The 15,288-nt window shown below is 33.9% G+C and overlaps 1 protein-coding gene across 2 annotated transcripts; it reads left to right on the top strand.

The window, feature by feature from the left end:
* The first annotated feature begins 1,059 nt into the window (after window positions 1-1,059).
* Window positions 1,060-13,483, top strand: LOC124841038 (transcription initiation factor IIE subunit alpha-like). 2 transcript variants are annotated; one of them, XM_088105135.1, is made up of 10 exons: window positions 1,060-1,218; window positions 1,375-1,497; window positions 1,918-2,038; window positions 5,232-5,357; window positions 5,549-5,658; window positions 5,758-5,941; window positions 7,619-7,816; window positions 8,812-9,051; window positions 9,176-9,371; window positions 13,039-13,483. In XM_088105135.1, exons 1-10 carry the CDS (start codon window positions 1,199-1,201, stop codon window positions 13,140-13,142), a joined length of 1,422 nt encoding a protein of 473 aa, XP_087961261.1. In that variant the 5' UTR covers window positions 1,060-1,198; the 3' UTR covers window positions 13,143-13,483. The 2 variants fall into 2 exon arrangements, with proteins under 2 accessions (XP_087961261.1, XP_087961262.1); XM_088105136.1 differs by lacking the exons at window positions 1,060-1,218; window positions 1,375-1,497 and adding an exon at window positions 2,336-2,366.
* The last annotated feature ends 1,805 nt before the right edge of the window (window positions 13,484-15,288 follow it).

Below are 15,288 nucleotides of genomic sequence, written 5' to 3'. Positions count from 1 at the left end.
GCAGAAGGAGAAGAAATGTTGGAAGAAACATTGGAAGAGGCGGAAGTGAAGGCCGAACCTTAGGAACGTTCGGTCTGTTGTTGGTTTAATCTTTTGTAAGACCGTTCGATAATAATTTATTTTGTAAACCGTTCGGTCTAGTTGTAGCTAGTGTACGATTTTAATATTGTTATGTAAGGCCGTTCGGCCATAATCGTATCCCGTTAAGTGTAGAACTGATATGTAGTATTGTTAATATGTGAATATTCTCGTATATGAGTTTATACTGTATTTTTGGGATGTTACATTATTCATATTAAATTTCATAATAATAATAATTTGTTTTTTTATTATCATAAAAATTAATTTTCATATGTGTTTTCACTGGTTATAATAATAAAAATAATTTAAAGGTATTACTAAAATTTATTTTAAGTCATAAAACAACTACAAAATTACTTTTCATTGATTTTTACAATGCTTATTATATGATAAAAATATATTGTAACTGTTATTAAAAAAAATTCACATGATAGATAAGTAGTTATAAAATATTTTATTTTTGCTAATTATTATAATTACGTAATAAATATATTTTTAATATTTATAAATATATTTTTTAAATAATAGAAACTTAAATAATGAATTAAAAACATATAGATAAAAAGAGTACAAAAAATTAAAAATTATTTTTTATGAACATTTTATTTATTATTTTACTCTTTATATAACAATATTTCAAAATTAAATTAATATTTTACACTTTAACTGGTACTTTTTTTAAAATTTTACTCTTTTTCTTAATTTGACTAATTTTTTAATTTAATTATTATTGTTAAATTAAAATAATTATTTATAGAAATTAAAAAAACGTAAAATCCCTTGTAATAAAAATAATTTTTATTATATTTTATTGTAAAAAAAGTGAACATATTTTTTACTGCATTACATAATCCACTTTCATTATTTATGGCAATAAATTAATTGTCAATTAGTTTACATTGGAAAGAGGTTATCTAACTACTTTTTAGTGGAACCGCCCTTGCTGATCCAATTCATCCCTCTATAAATACCACTGACAAAATCAAGTACTTTCTTGCAGCAATTATTGAAATGTTGGGAGCAGAAATATTTAGACCTCACCTCACTCTAGTCAACTAATTTCACTGTCCTCTGGAACCCTAACGACCGTGCTAAAACTCCAGGCCAAGTCGAATCCATGATTGAACCCTATAACAAGTAACACATTCTATCTCTGTCTAATTCGAGTGCATCGAAATTGCTTTTAGTCAAATGAAAGTATAAAAGAAGAAGAATAAACGGCTTTGAATTGCATGCAACTCTATGTATGACTATGCTAATTTTTGTTTTAATTCGATTAATGGATCTGCGTAGGCTGGTTAAACTAGCTGCTAGGGCTTTCTATGATGATCTTACGAGCAAAGGAGATAATCAACCAAAAACAGGAAGGAGTGATAACAGAGGAATTGCTGTAGTGGTACTTGACGCGCTCACGAGGTTCGAGTTTTCTTCTTGTTTATACTCTTCTGAAGGTATGCCTGTGTTACCGTGTTGAAAGTAGAACGCGTGGATTTGAATTACGGTAGTTGAGTAGTTAAATTGTGGACAAATGCTGTTATTGCTGCTGCAATGATATTTTATGAGGCTCTAAGAAGCTCAATATAGGATTGGTTACTGCAATTCAGAACCATGGAACTAATAACTGTGTACAAAGGAGCGAAAACCAGAAGAGAACACAAGTTATTTGAACTTTCAAGTGCAAAGCAATAGAGAGAACGAGAAAGCCGAGAGAATAGAATGAAAACAACAAAAAATGACTTAAATGATATTAGTTGAACTTGACTCTGTATTTGAAAAAACGCAGGCCCGTTATTTATTTAATTTGGTGTTTGACCCATTCATTAATATTTGTTTCAGACGGCAATGGGTCAGAGAAGAAGACTTGGCAAAGGACCTCAAACTGCATACTAAACAACTTCGTCGAACTTTGCGATTCTTTGAAGAAGAAAAGATCATTACTCGCGATCATAGGAGAGAGGTAACTATTTGTTCCTGCCTGCATTAACCACTGAAGTAGATAATTTCTTTTGTCTGGTTCATATTTTGATTGTGAGAACACAAAATAGCTTAGCATTGCTCTTTTGAATGGACCTAAGAGACTCATTTGATGAATTGTGTTAAGTCATATCTCTTGACCAATTAAAATCACCTGCACCGTTTTTTTTTCGTCTTCTTTCTTGTCCCTCTAATAAGTTTTTGCCACGTCAATTAGCACTGTTAATTCCATTTAATGCTTATGTGTTATATTAATTGACATAGCAAAAAATTGTTTCAGGAACAAGGAAAGAGACACATAATGAATGGAGGTGATTTTAATCCATCCTTTGACATAGCAATTTGACAGATTATTTAGGAGTGTTTTTTCTAAATAAGTTGAAATCGGCAACACAAACGGTATATTTCATTTGATAACAATATGGTATTTTCTTAATGCTTATTATAACTTTTTCTTTTTCACTGTGATTTGATGAAGAATATAAGTCAAGATACTTGAGAGTTTCACTCTATAAAGTATAGAACCACCTGCAAGATTATTGTCCAAATATCCATAAGGTGCAACAAACTTTTAAGGTTTAGTTATGTGGGAAAACGACATAATTATCATTTTTCAATACTGTGCTAACGTGGCAGAGTGGCCTTGGGCCACTACAAAGTTTGAATAGTAATGCATTTTGTGCCCAAAATAGCGGTTGTAGCAGCATAAGTGAGGCTTTTTGAAAATCCATCTAGCCTTTGAAACAAAGTCATTTATGTGCCAGGTGTTGGGAGGGATAGTGGCAAACTTAAGATCTCCCTCCACCTTTTCAGAATTTAAGATACCCCTATAGGGAGGAAAAGGGCTAGTGTCCAGGTGTTATTTTGCTTCAGAGTAGTGAATTCAGCTTGCATGGCAGCAAGCCAAGTCTAATCTTGTAAGGCCTGTTTGACATTCTTCTGTTCAGCTTGAGCAATGATTCAAGTGAGATTGAGTCCAGGCACTACAAGAACAGAAAGCTGTAACTTGGTGACTATTTGAACATTGCTTGATATGGAACTTCAAACTTAAGAGAAAATGTAAGGAGCCTATTTACAAGGTAATATAGTGTACTTCTATATGTAGATTGCTGAGTCATCACTTAGTCAAAGTTATTAACCAACTGTCATTCTATTATGACAGTTGGAGTTAGTTGGGTTAGCCAGTTGTCATTCTATTATGATGGCTGGAGTGTATAGCTTGTAGCCTAACCTGTTCCTCTGTAAAAATAACTGAAATAGCTCTGTTGGAGTAATCAATTCATTTTTACAGTTTAATAAAATTTCACTTTCGTTTTTCTTTTTGTTTCTCTCAATTCCTTACAAGACAAACAGAAGCAACAAACATATGATCTCAGAATTATATAGGAACGGAAGCTTGATGGAGATTGAGTCTGAAATCCATATTCCATGATGTGTCTATGCTTGCAATTCAACATCTGCATTTTGTTGATGTAAATGGGGGCATTGGCATATTAATCTACAAAAATTTTAATTCTTGAAGGAATTCAGTCAAAGGACAAAATTAAAGGTACAGCCAAATTGAAGTTCAACCATTTTCTAAATTGTTTAGAAACTGAAAACATATTAGCCTTGTGTTTGAGTAAGTACAGCCACACAAATATGTAGTATGTATCAACAAATGTTAAACATAGAATTTTTGGATCAGCTGCCAACTACGTCTAAATTAAAATCTTCTCAAAAGAAATGTTGAAGTAACTAGTTTTCTTGTCAATTATCACCTGAGTTTGAATAATTGAATGACAGTTGTTAAATTTTGAGTTTTTGTCAAATTGATGGGAAACTAATTCACAGTAAACTTTTTTATTGCACAGACTGAATTTTGAAATTTGCAGCAGAGAGATGTTGCTACTGGATCAATGTAACAATAGATTCATAATCCTTGGGTAAACTTTCATGCAAAAATATTGGCAACTTGGAGTGACCTGATAACAGGTGGCAAGATAGCCCATAAAAAACTTCACTAGAACATACTTTGATATTATCTTTAAAATTGACTTTAAGTCTAACTCAATATCACGAAATTGCCTTGTAAGGAAGGTTTACACCCAATCATATATTATCATTTGACCACCATATTTCTAGTTAATGTGAGGACTGAATTGAGATTTCAGAATAAATACGAGGATCAACCAAGAGTTTTAACCAATATTTTTTTGATAACCTTTTAACAAATGTGAGAAGAAGTATTCTTACTTTCATTATTCTGCGAATGCCAAAAGATTTTGTGAAACAAATGATCCTCAAAGTTCCTAAGATTCAGCACAATCGATAACTTCAGTGAGAATTCTACTATTTAGTGTAGATTGAAGCCACAATTGGGCCAACTGATCTTGTCGCACCCGGGCTTGATACTTAGCGTTCAATGCACCATTACTGTGATCTTCTTTGGTGATAATGTGGTGGAGTGTGTGGATTCACAAGATAGGAGGTAAGACTATACAACCTTTGAAAATTGACTCAATCTTTTGACACTAGAGTTGGAAGTTATCTTAAGTGAGTTCTTCTGAAGTTGTTTTGGAGAAGTAAAATACAGCAAAGAGGAAGACAACATAGGAGGGGTTAGTGTTGGAACTATAGAGACTATCATTGACCAAACTAAGTGTTCAGATCCTGTGTTCAACATGGGAGAATATTGTAAATTGAATTTCTGTTTCTGAATACAAAAACTGTGACTATACCAGAGACGCCTAACTGTTACAGTTATCACAGTGAAATCATAGGTAATCAGTTATAACAGAAAACTGAAAACCCTAGCCAAAAACTACCATGCTAAATCAGAGGGAAAAACACTTAGAATACGACTAGATAACCTGGAGAAGATTACTTTCTGAACTTTTTTTTTTCTGAATTATGATGAATGAAGAGTAAGTAAGCTCCTTTAAGATCATTATTTTGGAACACTCCCTCTTTTGGATGCATTTCATATTATTTTATCTATCATGTAAAGTTTCCTTCCATCTATTATGTTAAGTTTAAATTCAGCTTAACTAGTTATTTATGTTTACGGTGTATAAGTCTCATCTGTTGATGTGTGTTTTATAGAGTTGTTTAGTTATTTTTTATTGTTAAATTTGATTCTGTGGGAGAGTTGCGATTGACTGTATTCACGTACATATTTTCTGATTTGACCTCAGACAGCAAAAGGTGCAAAAATTTATAGTGCTGCTGTAGCTGCTACTGCTGATGGTCATCTGGCAAAAGAAGGAGAAGAAAAGGTCAAGCTGCACACACACTCTTACTGTTGTCTAGATTATGCTCAGGTCCGTCTCTGCACTCTGATTCTTCCATAATTGGGGTTTAAGAAGGATACTTGTTTGTTTATTTGTAGGGAGAAGGAAAAAACAATGCTATTTTACTTTTTTATTGACATTTTATTTGAAACATTACAAATGTACGACCAATTTATGCCCCTTTCATGTATAAAAAACTCTTATGTTAAATTTCCTTGCAGATTTATGATGTGATTAGGTACAGACTACATCGCATGAAACATAAGCTGAAAGATGAGTTAGAAAACAAAAATACACTTCAGGAATATATATGTCCAAACTGTGGAAAAAGGTTTCAATAATTCATTTTAGTATCAACATCATATATTTCATTTATTTTTGTATTGATGAATTTTTATTCTATAATACTTATGCATATGAATTATGGTAGATACAATGCTTTGGATGCTCTACGGTTAGTTTCGTTTGAAGATGAAGACTTCCATTGTGAAAGTTGTGATGGACAACTAGAGGTTGAAATTGATAAGATAGCTGCTCAAGATGGGGGAGATGGAGATGACAATGCAAGAAGACGCCGACGTGAAAAGTTAAAGGACATGCTTCAAAAGATGGAGGTTCTTATACGATTTTGCTATGCTGTTTATTCATATTTGTGGCATCTTATGATGGATCATTTCACTTAGTTTAGTTGGTTTCATTGTTCTTTCTAAGAATTGGGAAGCTTAGCAAATTTAGTTTATAACAATAAATGATTGTTTCCTGTTTGCATGTATCATTAAGCCATCTCTCTGATTCTTTATCTTATTGTTAAGATAAGCTGTGTAATGCGATTCCCACTTAAAGATTCATTTCAGGTCTAGGAACTATCGTTTGGTGGTAAGGTTAATCTCTATTAATTGATTTTATGCTACATAAAAGAGTTAATTAATTTTATTTATTTATGTTATTTTGCAAATTAATGTTTAAACTAACAAATTGAAAGTAGAGTATTAAAAAATGGGTTAAATATGTTTAGTCCCTGAACTTGGATACAAAATTTAACCCAACGACGTTAACTTTTTTTTATGTGTTAAATGACGTTTCAGGTTGACATTTGAGCTGAATCGTGTCAAATGGTGTAAATAGCTCAAATGCTAACCTAAAACATCATTTAACATTAAAAAAAAAGACGTTGTTGGATTAAAATGACTAAATGTATTTATTTTTAAAGTTTTGGGACTAAAATGTGTAAAAGTTTGGGACAATGAGGAATTCCAATTTTGGTATAAGTTTTGGAACTAAAAACATATTTTACCCTTCAAAAATTGATTTTAAGCCTAACTTAACTTCCTAAAATCAGTCACTGAGATTTACATACACTTATATACTAGTAATTTAGCTATATGTCTAGTCAATGTGGGATTTTCTATATTATAAACCATGTAAACCTGCTCTCATGTGTTCTAAAGAGCAAAAGTACGAGCCCAAATATAATGAATGCTTGCTAATTTTATTAAAACCTTACACTCAATCATAAAATATCATTTTGGAATTTGATACTGCTAAATTCATCCAAAAGCCAAATTATGAAAAGTAAAAAAGAAAATCCTCGCATGTGTAGATGTCTGTTAGGTTTCAGGCGTTTGCACCTTACTACTGTTGTGACTGTAAAATGATGATCCCTGTGTGAGATGAAGACAGAAATCTTATTATAGCCAGGCCGACTACATCAATTTTCAAATGAGAGAGAAAGAGAAGGTAGCATCCCTGTTTTCCATTCTTCATATCATTCCAGTCCAGGCCCCAATTAGGACTCGGGAAATGATCAAAACAGGAATTTTCAGCCAGTTCAAGCTTGAATGTAGCATTTTGATACCAAACATCAGTGGTCACCTAGGTTTCTAATACCATCTTAGAAAGTGAGAATTAGACCTAACTCAATCTTACAAAAGTGATTCATAAGATGATTTTGCACTCATTTATATATTATAATTTGACCATTAGTCAATGTGAGATTTCCAATCATATGAAATGACCTGCTTTAGTTTAGAAATGAGGAAAGAGAAGTTGATAACCTTGAACTAAATGTTGACATGCAAGTCTTTAGTAGGTCAACTGCTTTATTAGTTTTGGGCATCTTTTGTTGGGTAAGTATTCTCTAGAGGTGCAAAACTCAGGCTAGTTTATGAATGATAGTACATTACCTACAGGTTCTTAACCTCTTTTGAAGTTTGTGATATATTATTACAATTTACTCAATATGGCCTTCATTATTTTTGTTGCTACTGGTCCACAACTTAGTTCTTGTGCAGGCACAACTCAAACCTTTAATGGATCAACTCAGTCGGGTAAAAGACTTGCCTGTTCCAGAATTTGGCAGTCTTCAAGCATGGGAAGCTCGAGCTAATGCTGTTGTCCGTGCAGCTAGTGGAGATATCAATCTTGGAGATTCTAAAATGTCGCAACTAGGATATAATGGAGTGCCAATGCCATACAGTGGAGACACTAAGGTAACATTCTCCTATTTAAGGGTGTCCTGTTTTTTGCACGTGGAGCAACCCGGCAATCATGGTACTCCTTCCCCCACTCCCTCAACCATCAGTAGGAACAGTGTTAAAAGTGAGGATGATTGTTTCCATTTAGATTATGGTTTGATTTTCCTCAGCCAATATTTAATAGGTGGAATTTCTATCTTTGAACTGTATAAGAAAACCTGCAAAATGTTGGTAAAAATGACTTAAAAGCTTGATAGATGTATCTTATAATAAAAAGTTTATAGTACTTCTATATGATCTATTATGATTATATTTCTGTACAGCTTCCTTTATTCAAACAGGATCACTATTGAGTTGAATACAAAGTGAAAGCCTTTTGAACTTACTTACCTTTTCCCAAAGCAATATAGACCGAAGAGAACTACTAACAGACTGAAATGAATGCAAATAGGATCTTTTTCTGTTTGTGGTGGTAACATGATAGTTTTTATGTCCATGTTTATCATGAACGTACTTGCCAACTTGCTAGATTGTCTTCGTTTCATGCCTGTTTTCTTTCTCCTCATTCTGTTTGCTGTTAAAATTGTTTAATCTTTTATTTTATCGTGAAACAAGTTACATGTGAATACAAAGTTAATACAAAGTGAAAGCCTTTTGAACTTACTTACCTTTTCCCAAAGCAATATAGACCGAAGAGAACTACTAACAGACTGAAATGAATGCAAATAGGATCTTTTTCTGTTTGTGGTGGTAACATGATAGTTTTTATGTCCATGTTTATCATGAACGTACTTGCCAACTTGCTAGATTGTCTTCGTTTCATGCCTGTTTTCTTTCTCCTCATTCTGTTTGCTGTTAAAATTGTTTAATCTTTTATTTTATCGTGAAACAAGTTACATGTGAATAAATATGGACTACAAATCTTCTTTGATGCTTTTCAATTCTTTGCATTGAGCGTATATTCCTTAAATAGTTTTAACTACTTAATACTCTATTGATGAATGTGACAGGTTGTAGTTGACTTCAATAATACTGAAGGAAAGGGAGAGGGCTTTAAGTCTGAAACTGACAGTACAACTTTAAAGGTTTTGCCTCCCTGGATGATTACATCAGGTATGAATCTTACAAAGGAACAACGTGGGGAGGTGAAGGGGGAAACAAAGTTGGATGGGACTTCAACTTCCGTTGCAGCACAGGACACAGACGACAAGAAGTCAACGATTGGGCATGACCATAATAAAAGTATACAGGTTCATAAAATAAGATAAACTTTTTACCCCTTTTTGCTTGTCTTCATTTTCCTTTCCTCCCAAATGTATAAGACAGTTTTTATTCACTAAATTTTCCGCTTCCTCCGATATTTTATTATTACAGGATGAGTATATTAAGGCTTACTATGCTGCTTTACTTAAACAACAACATGATATGGAAGAAGCTGCAAAAAGACAATTGTCCTATACAGTTGCTGCAGACAATCCTTCTAGCAGTACTTCCAATCGTCAGGTTGGCAAGAAATCCAAACGTGAGGAAGATGTCGATGGTACTGAGTGGGAGGAGGCTCCTATTGCAGGTAACATTGGAGTCTTTTAATGTGATACGACTAAAATTTGGATCCTCAAGTTTAAATCCCTAATGTTTCAGAATTTTGTGTTTAATACTCCCTCCCAAACTCCTAAAGATTAATAAAGGCAAGGCAAAAAATTTTAAACAATAACTTTCGAAATTCACGTGATTACTTATAAGTTTGATTATATTATTGCTTGCATTTCTTGCTGTATCTAAATTATGTTCTTAATAAACATGGTCATCACCTTGGATTCACATCTAGGACTTATTATGATTGTGGTTTTGAGATTATTAGGTGCTACAAAGGTGACATTTACTTGGAATGTGTTAGAAGTGGACTTTAAGCCTAACTCAACCCCACAAAACCGACTTCCACTTAGACATTTTTAATGGGTGGTCCGATAGGAGCTCGATAGGGGGTGGAACAATATGCCTAGCAAACAACAAATATCGCTAGGATAGGCTATAACCATGGTTCTGATACCATGTTAGAAGTGGAATTTAAGCCTAACTCAACCCCACAAAATCGGCTTGTAGGGTGAGGTTTGCACCCACTTATATACACTGAATTGGCCGTATCTCTAGTCGATGTGGGACTTCCAACAAAATGAATGATGTTCCAATTTTGGTGGCAACCATAAAGTTTTGATCGTATCGGCTGGGCGACCATATAGTAAGCCAATTTCTTAATTCCCCATGTGAAGATCATTGGAATACAGCCATCCGTATATTAAAATACATTAAAGGATCTCTTGGAAAATGATTGTTATATGGTTCCAATAACCATACAAGAATTGTTTGTTACTCAGATGTTGATTAGGCATGATCTTCTGATAGAAGATATACTTTCGGATATTGTATCTCTATTGGTGGTAACTTGATTTCTTGGAAAAGAAAGAAACAAAGTGTTGTGTGGCAAGATCTAGTGCGGAAGCAGAAAATGGAGCTATAGCCTCAACCACTTGTGAACATGTTTGGCTTAAGCAATAGAGTTACAATTTGGAGATGTTACTAAAATGACACTTATATGTGACAATCAAGTTGTTCTTCGTATTAGTTCTAATCTTGTATTTTATGAGAGGACCAAACACACGGAGAGTGATTGTCATTTCATTCGATAAAAGATTGTATTTGGAGATATCAAGATTGAGTTCGTTAACTCAAGTGATTATATGTTTTTACTAAGTCTTTACGGCGATCGAGAATTGATTATATTTGTAACAAACTTGATACATACAATTTATATGCACCAACTAGAGGGTGAATTTTACTTTGTTACTGTTCTTTATTTTTATTTTGGGTTTAGCCAATATTTCCTTTATTGTAAATAAAGTATCATATATGTATTTTCTGTTAGGAATCCAAGTGTGAGTCAAAGTCCCACATTGGATAAAAATGAGAAAGTAGAGTAGTATATAAAGATGAAAGACCCATTAACCCATTACCTTAAGGTTTAAGGTAGAGAGTGGTGTCAATCCCTTATATGGTTGAGCTTAGGTCTCATTGGTGTTTGTGTCTTCCTCCTTGATAGACCCAATAGTGGTATCAGAGCCGATGGTTTGTCTTGGTGACCGGCTTAGATGAGTATAATGGTCCCTATTCTGAAAGTCTTCCAGAGAATCTCTTCCTCGATAGACCCAACATTTTCTACATAAGGGAGATTAATCCCATACAGTTTTTACTATATTCAATAGGGCTAATCTCTTTTTAGTATATATCATCCTAGTAGAACTAGGTCCCACCTAATCAAAAGTTTTGAAACATGTCCTTTCCTTTACTAAAAGGTGATAAACCTCTTTTTTCTTTTCACATACACCTAGAAATAATTGGCCTTTTTGGGCATGTATCATCTCTCCCCCCTTCAACAATACCTTCACATGCTGGTAGTTGCTGCTATTGCACCTAGGCTTCCTTGATTCCCTGCTGATTTGTCCTAACAGATAAGATTTCTTTGTGGATGTCTTGGAGTTCCCAATCATCTGGTTATAAAGAAGGCAGTGGCTGGCTGGATCCAGTTCCACTTAGCTATTTCCTGGTGAGAAATAAAGGATTTTGCAAGGATATACTATCAGGCCAGCAGGGAATAGCCATAAAGCAGAACTTGGAGGAACTGAAGTAGTTTGCTAGGAGCCAATAATTGAAAAGAGAAAGAAAAGAAAGATTTTTATAGAATAGAATGAAAACAAAAAATAGGAGAGCACTCTCTCCTCCAAGGATTTCCCCTTCACAAAGAGCTAGTGCTCAATCTACAAAATTAACATCCTTTATATCTAACACCTCAAGTGACCACTAACTCATCAGTATTCTAACTATCTTAACTAATTTATCTTCTTCTTATATCCTCACATAGTTAAAGGGATGTAGGCTGGTTAGTTTTGGGGGATGGAGAAGCCAACTCAAATATTTAACTGTTAAGTGGGGAAAGGATAACCAAAAAAAATTGAGAGGAGATCATTTCTTGTTTAAAACTTAAGCTGCTTGGAAGATCTTACTCAGCCTTTCAATGCAAGCTGGAGGGGTTTGTTGAGGCATGTCAGGTTGTAATTACCGTACCAAGTGAAACAGAAAAACTACAGGTATGGTCTGAAGTAGTTTTGACTAAGTTTGATGATCTCTTTCGAGAGCCAAGGGGTACCTCCTAAGAGAGATCAAGATCACAGATCCCAAATATGCACCCTTACCAATACCCTCACTGCCAAAAAAATGAGAGAGAAAGGATTATTAGAGAGATGTTACAAGCTGGAGATATTGGACCCAGAACCAGCCTTTTTAGTAGTCCTGTCATTTTGGTCAAGAAGAAAGATGGTGTGTAGCAATTCTGTGTGGATTAAACTAAATAGCCTAGTTCTTGATAAATTACCGATCCCTGTGATTGATGAATTGTTTGTGAGCTTTGAGGTGCTATAATTTTTTCAAAGTTGGATTTGAAGTCTAGATATTAGCGGATTTGGATAAATTGGAGAATAGTGGAATGGCAAGACAATTTGGTTTATTATGTGTCAAACGAGTTGGCAACTGATGGCAACTTCTCCCTTTGCATCCCTCTTTTACGCGTGACCACCTCACAACGAGCCTACTCCCGTCTGAAGTAATGATCCAACCTCATGAGTTTTGCTATTTCATTTCTTCCACCTTTTCCTTCTTATTTCATTCTTGGGGTGGGGTTGTGTTCCCAGATAAAAGGGTTTGGAGAGGAAGAAACTATCGTCTGCTGTTAACTCGTGTGACACAATCAACTAAATTGCCACCCACTTAAACTCAAATTTGTGGAAGGACCACATGAATACGTTTTACAAGAAAGAAACTTACTTGAGAACTTTTAAAAAGGTGGGTTAAAATAGAGAGTAGTCCAATAATAGCGGGACAAATTAGTATATTAAGCCAATTAACTATAATAGGAAACGTTATGTGAGGACTAGACATTATGATTGGCTTGATGGAGCTACGGACTCGTAGTTTGTTTGTTATTGATCAAAACGCCTCCCCCCTTCCAGATTTGACTGGCCCGAGAAGTATTAAAATTTAATAAACCTTTTTTTTGTATTATTAATATTGACTAGGTCCCCTTCTGAAATTTCCTTTTCAGCAATTACGATTTTAATTTTTTTTTTCTTTTGATTGAAATGTTTTTTGTGTCCACTGATTTATGCGCTGGGTGTAATATTTAACAGGCAATGGAAATGGAGGTTACAAGGTCGGGGATTTGAATGTTGAAGCTGAGAAAGTTCCAGCAGATGACGACGACGACGATGATGTAGACTGGGAGGAAGGTTGATGAAAAATTATTGGTCAGTCGTGTGTAATGGCCTCTTCTGATTTTCAAAGGCAAGTGCTCATATAGTAATGCCGCTGCAAAGTACAAGACCGGAATTAACTGTTCACATGTTCTTGCTTGTGCATCTTATTGTGGTTATGCGACCGTGGCTTCAGATAAGGTGCGCAGTTGACTTTTTAGTTGTTAATCATACATTGGATGAAAAATACTACTCGGAAATTTTTCATGCTATATCTGTCCAAAATCAGTGTCACCAACTTTATTTTATTGTGATCACATTACTATTTGCCGGTGGATGCCTAGATTTGTTAGTAATGGACATTCCAACGTTTTACCAGGCAGCTTCTTTCTCTACCTCCATAAATTTTCTCCTGTAATCCCATGTAAAAAAAATTAAAAATTTTCCCTTTCCGGATTGAGTAATGTGGAAGTAAAAAATGACTTCCAAAAGCAGAAGAAAATTAAAAAAAAAAAAGGTTTCTGGATTATAATCCGGAAGTCATTTTAGTTATGGATCACACAATCTATAAGTCATTTTTAACTTCTGTATTCTGTTAAAGAAAAAAATATTTCTGGATTGCACAATTCGGAAATCCTTTTTGACTTCTGAATTAACTGAAAAGGGCAAAAACCAAATTCTTTATATCGGGGAGCTGAAGAAAATTTATGAAGTTGTAGGAAGAAACTGCCATTTTATCTGAGTTGTTGCTCACACCATTGAAGAAAATGGTGAGCCCTGAATTATATCTCTTCGAGAGCTGGTTCTTCCCACACTTCCATAATTTCATCCTGTACTCCATACACTTGAAAATTCCAATATTTTTCTTTAATTTAAGATTTTCATTTTGAATTTCAGAATGTACTATCTGAAATGTAAAATATGGTGATGTTCTGGAATGTATAATCTAAAATATAAATTCTGTATTTTGGATTGTATATTTTGAAACACAATACAAGTTTTGTATTTCGGATTTTGCATTCTAAAATGCAAAAAATAAAAAATGCGTTTTGGATTGCACAATTTGTATTTCAAAATGTACAATCTAAGTGTGGAACTAGTGTAGGAAGAAGAAGATGAAGAGTGGGAGAGAGGGATCTGGGATTGGTGTAGGAAGAAGATGAAGCACGGTGAAGAGGACTCTGGGTTGGTGGAGGAAGAAGAAAATGAAAGAGAAAAGATAAAAATAAATGGATTATTTCACAACTCTATGGGAGTGTAGGTTGAAATGTATGGAGGTGCAGAAAAAAGCTCCCTCCTCTGGCCATTCCAGACAGGGCCCTTATTTTTCAAAACATATCCAAGTTGTCTGTTTGGCGAAAAAGTATATTAGAGATGGGCAGTGTCGTCGTTGCCTTGCCTGGCATCTACAATTGAAGTCAAAATTGATATCCCATGAAATTCGATTTACTATTTTATTATTAGATATTTTTAATTTTTATAATACTTTTAAAATTCTAAGATATTTTTAATTTATATGATACTTTTAAAATTTAAAGTTTTTTTTTTTAAAAAATCACTGAAAATAATTTGTATGTGATCGTGATTTTTAATTTTGGTGATCATTTTAAGGAAAAATACTTCATTTAACCCGGATTCCTTTCTTTTCGGTGTCTTATATTTTGGGTTACCCTACCTCCAACTATTTGAGTGCTACAATTTAGTTTTCCTTAGATTTAATAAGAATCAAGTTGCAATTTTCATGCATTTATCCGCGGACTGTAAAGTATGGAGGTCAAAACATATATGTACTATGTGGTGATAACATGGTTCCTTAACTAAAAAGTCAGAGAAAGCTAGAAAAGTTTTTAAGACCCACATCCACATGCCCAAGTCCATTAGAAGAGGTATATGAGAACATTTTTTATCAATTCATTTGTCAGCGTAAATCAAAACAAACAATATATTTGAAAGAGGACGCGAGAAAGAGTCTAGTTGAAGCAAGTGTTTTCAGCTCTCCTATGCAACTTTAGCGTGTTCCAACGTATATGTATATATATAATGTAGAGTACAGAAGTGTGAATTCGCATAATATTGTTTACATGATTGTTATAACTATATTCAAATTTTGGTGAAACGTATCCGAATATTTAATGCCAGCTCTTTTGTGCTGAAGCTGAGCTAAAGGTCAAATACCAATGACATTTC

Source organism: Vigna umbellata, chromosome 1 (genome assembly GCF_029865625.1).
Source record: "Vigna umbellata cultivar VRB3 chromosome 1, Vumbellata_1.0, whole genome shotgun sequence".
In the NCBI taxonomy this organism is placed as follows: domain Eukaryota; kingdom Viridiplantae; phylum Streptophyta; class Magnoliopsida; order Fabales; family Fabaceae; genus Vigna; species Vigna umbellata.
The sequence above is the reverse complement of the archived record's forward strand: the minus strand, read 5'-3'. Positions and strand labels throughout refer to the sequence as shown.

Coding starts and splice junctions, on each gene's coding strand:
- LOC124841038 (XM_088105135.1), top strand. CDS start 1,199: ATGATTGAACCCTATAACAA. Junction 1,498..1,917: donor GTACTTGACGCGCTCACGAG/GTTCGAGTTTTC, acceptor TATTTGTTTCAG/ACGGCAATGGGTCAGAGAAG. Junction 5,659..5,757: donor TGTCCAAACTGTGGAAAAAG/GTTTCAATAATT, acceptor GAATTATGGTAG/ATACAATGCTTTGGATGCTC.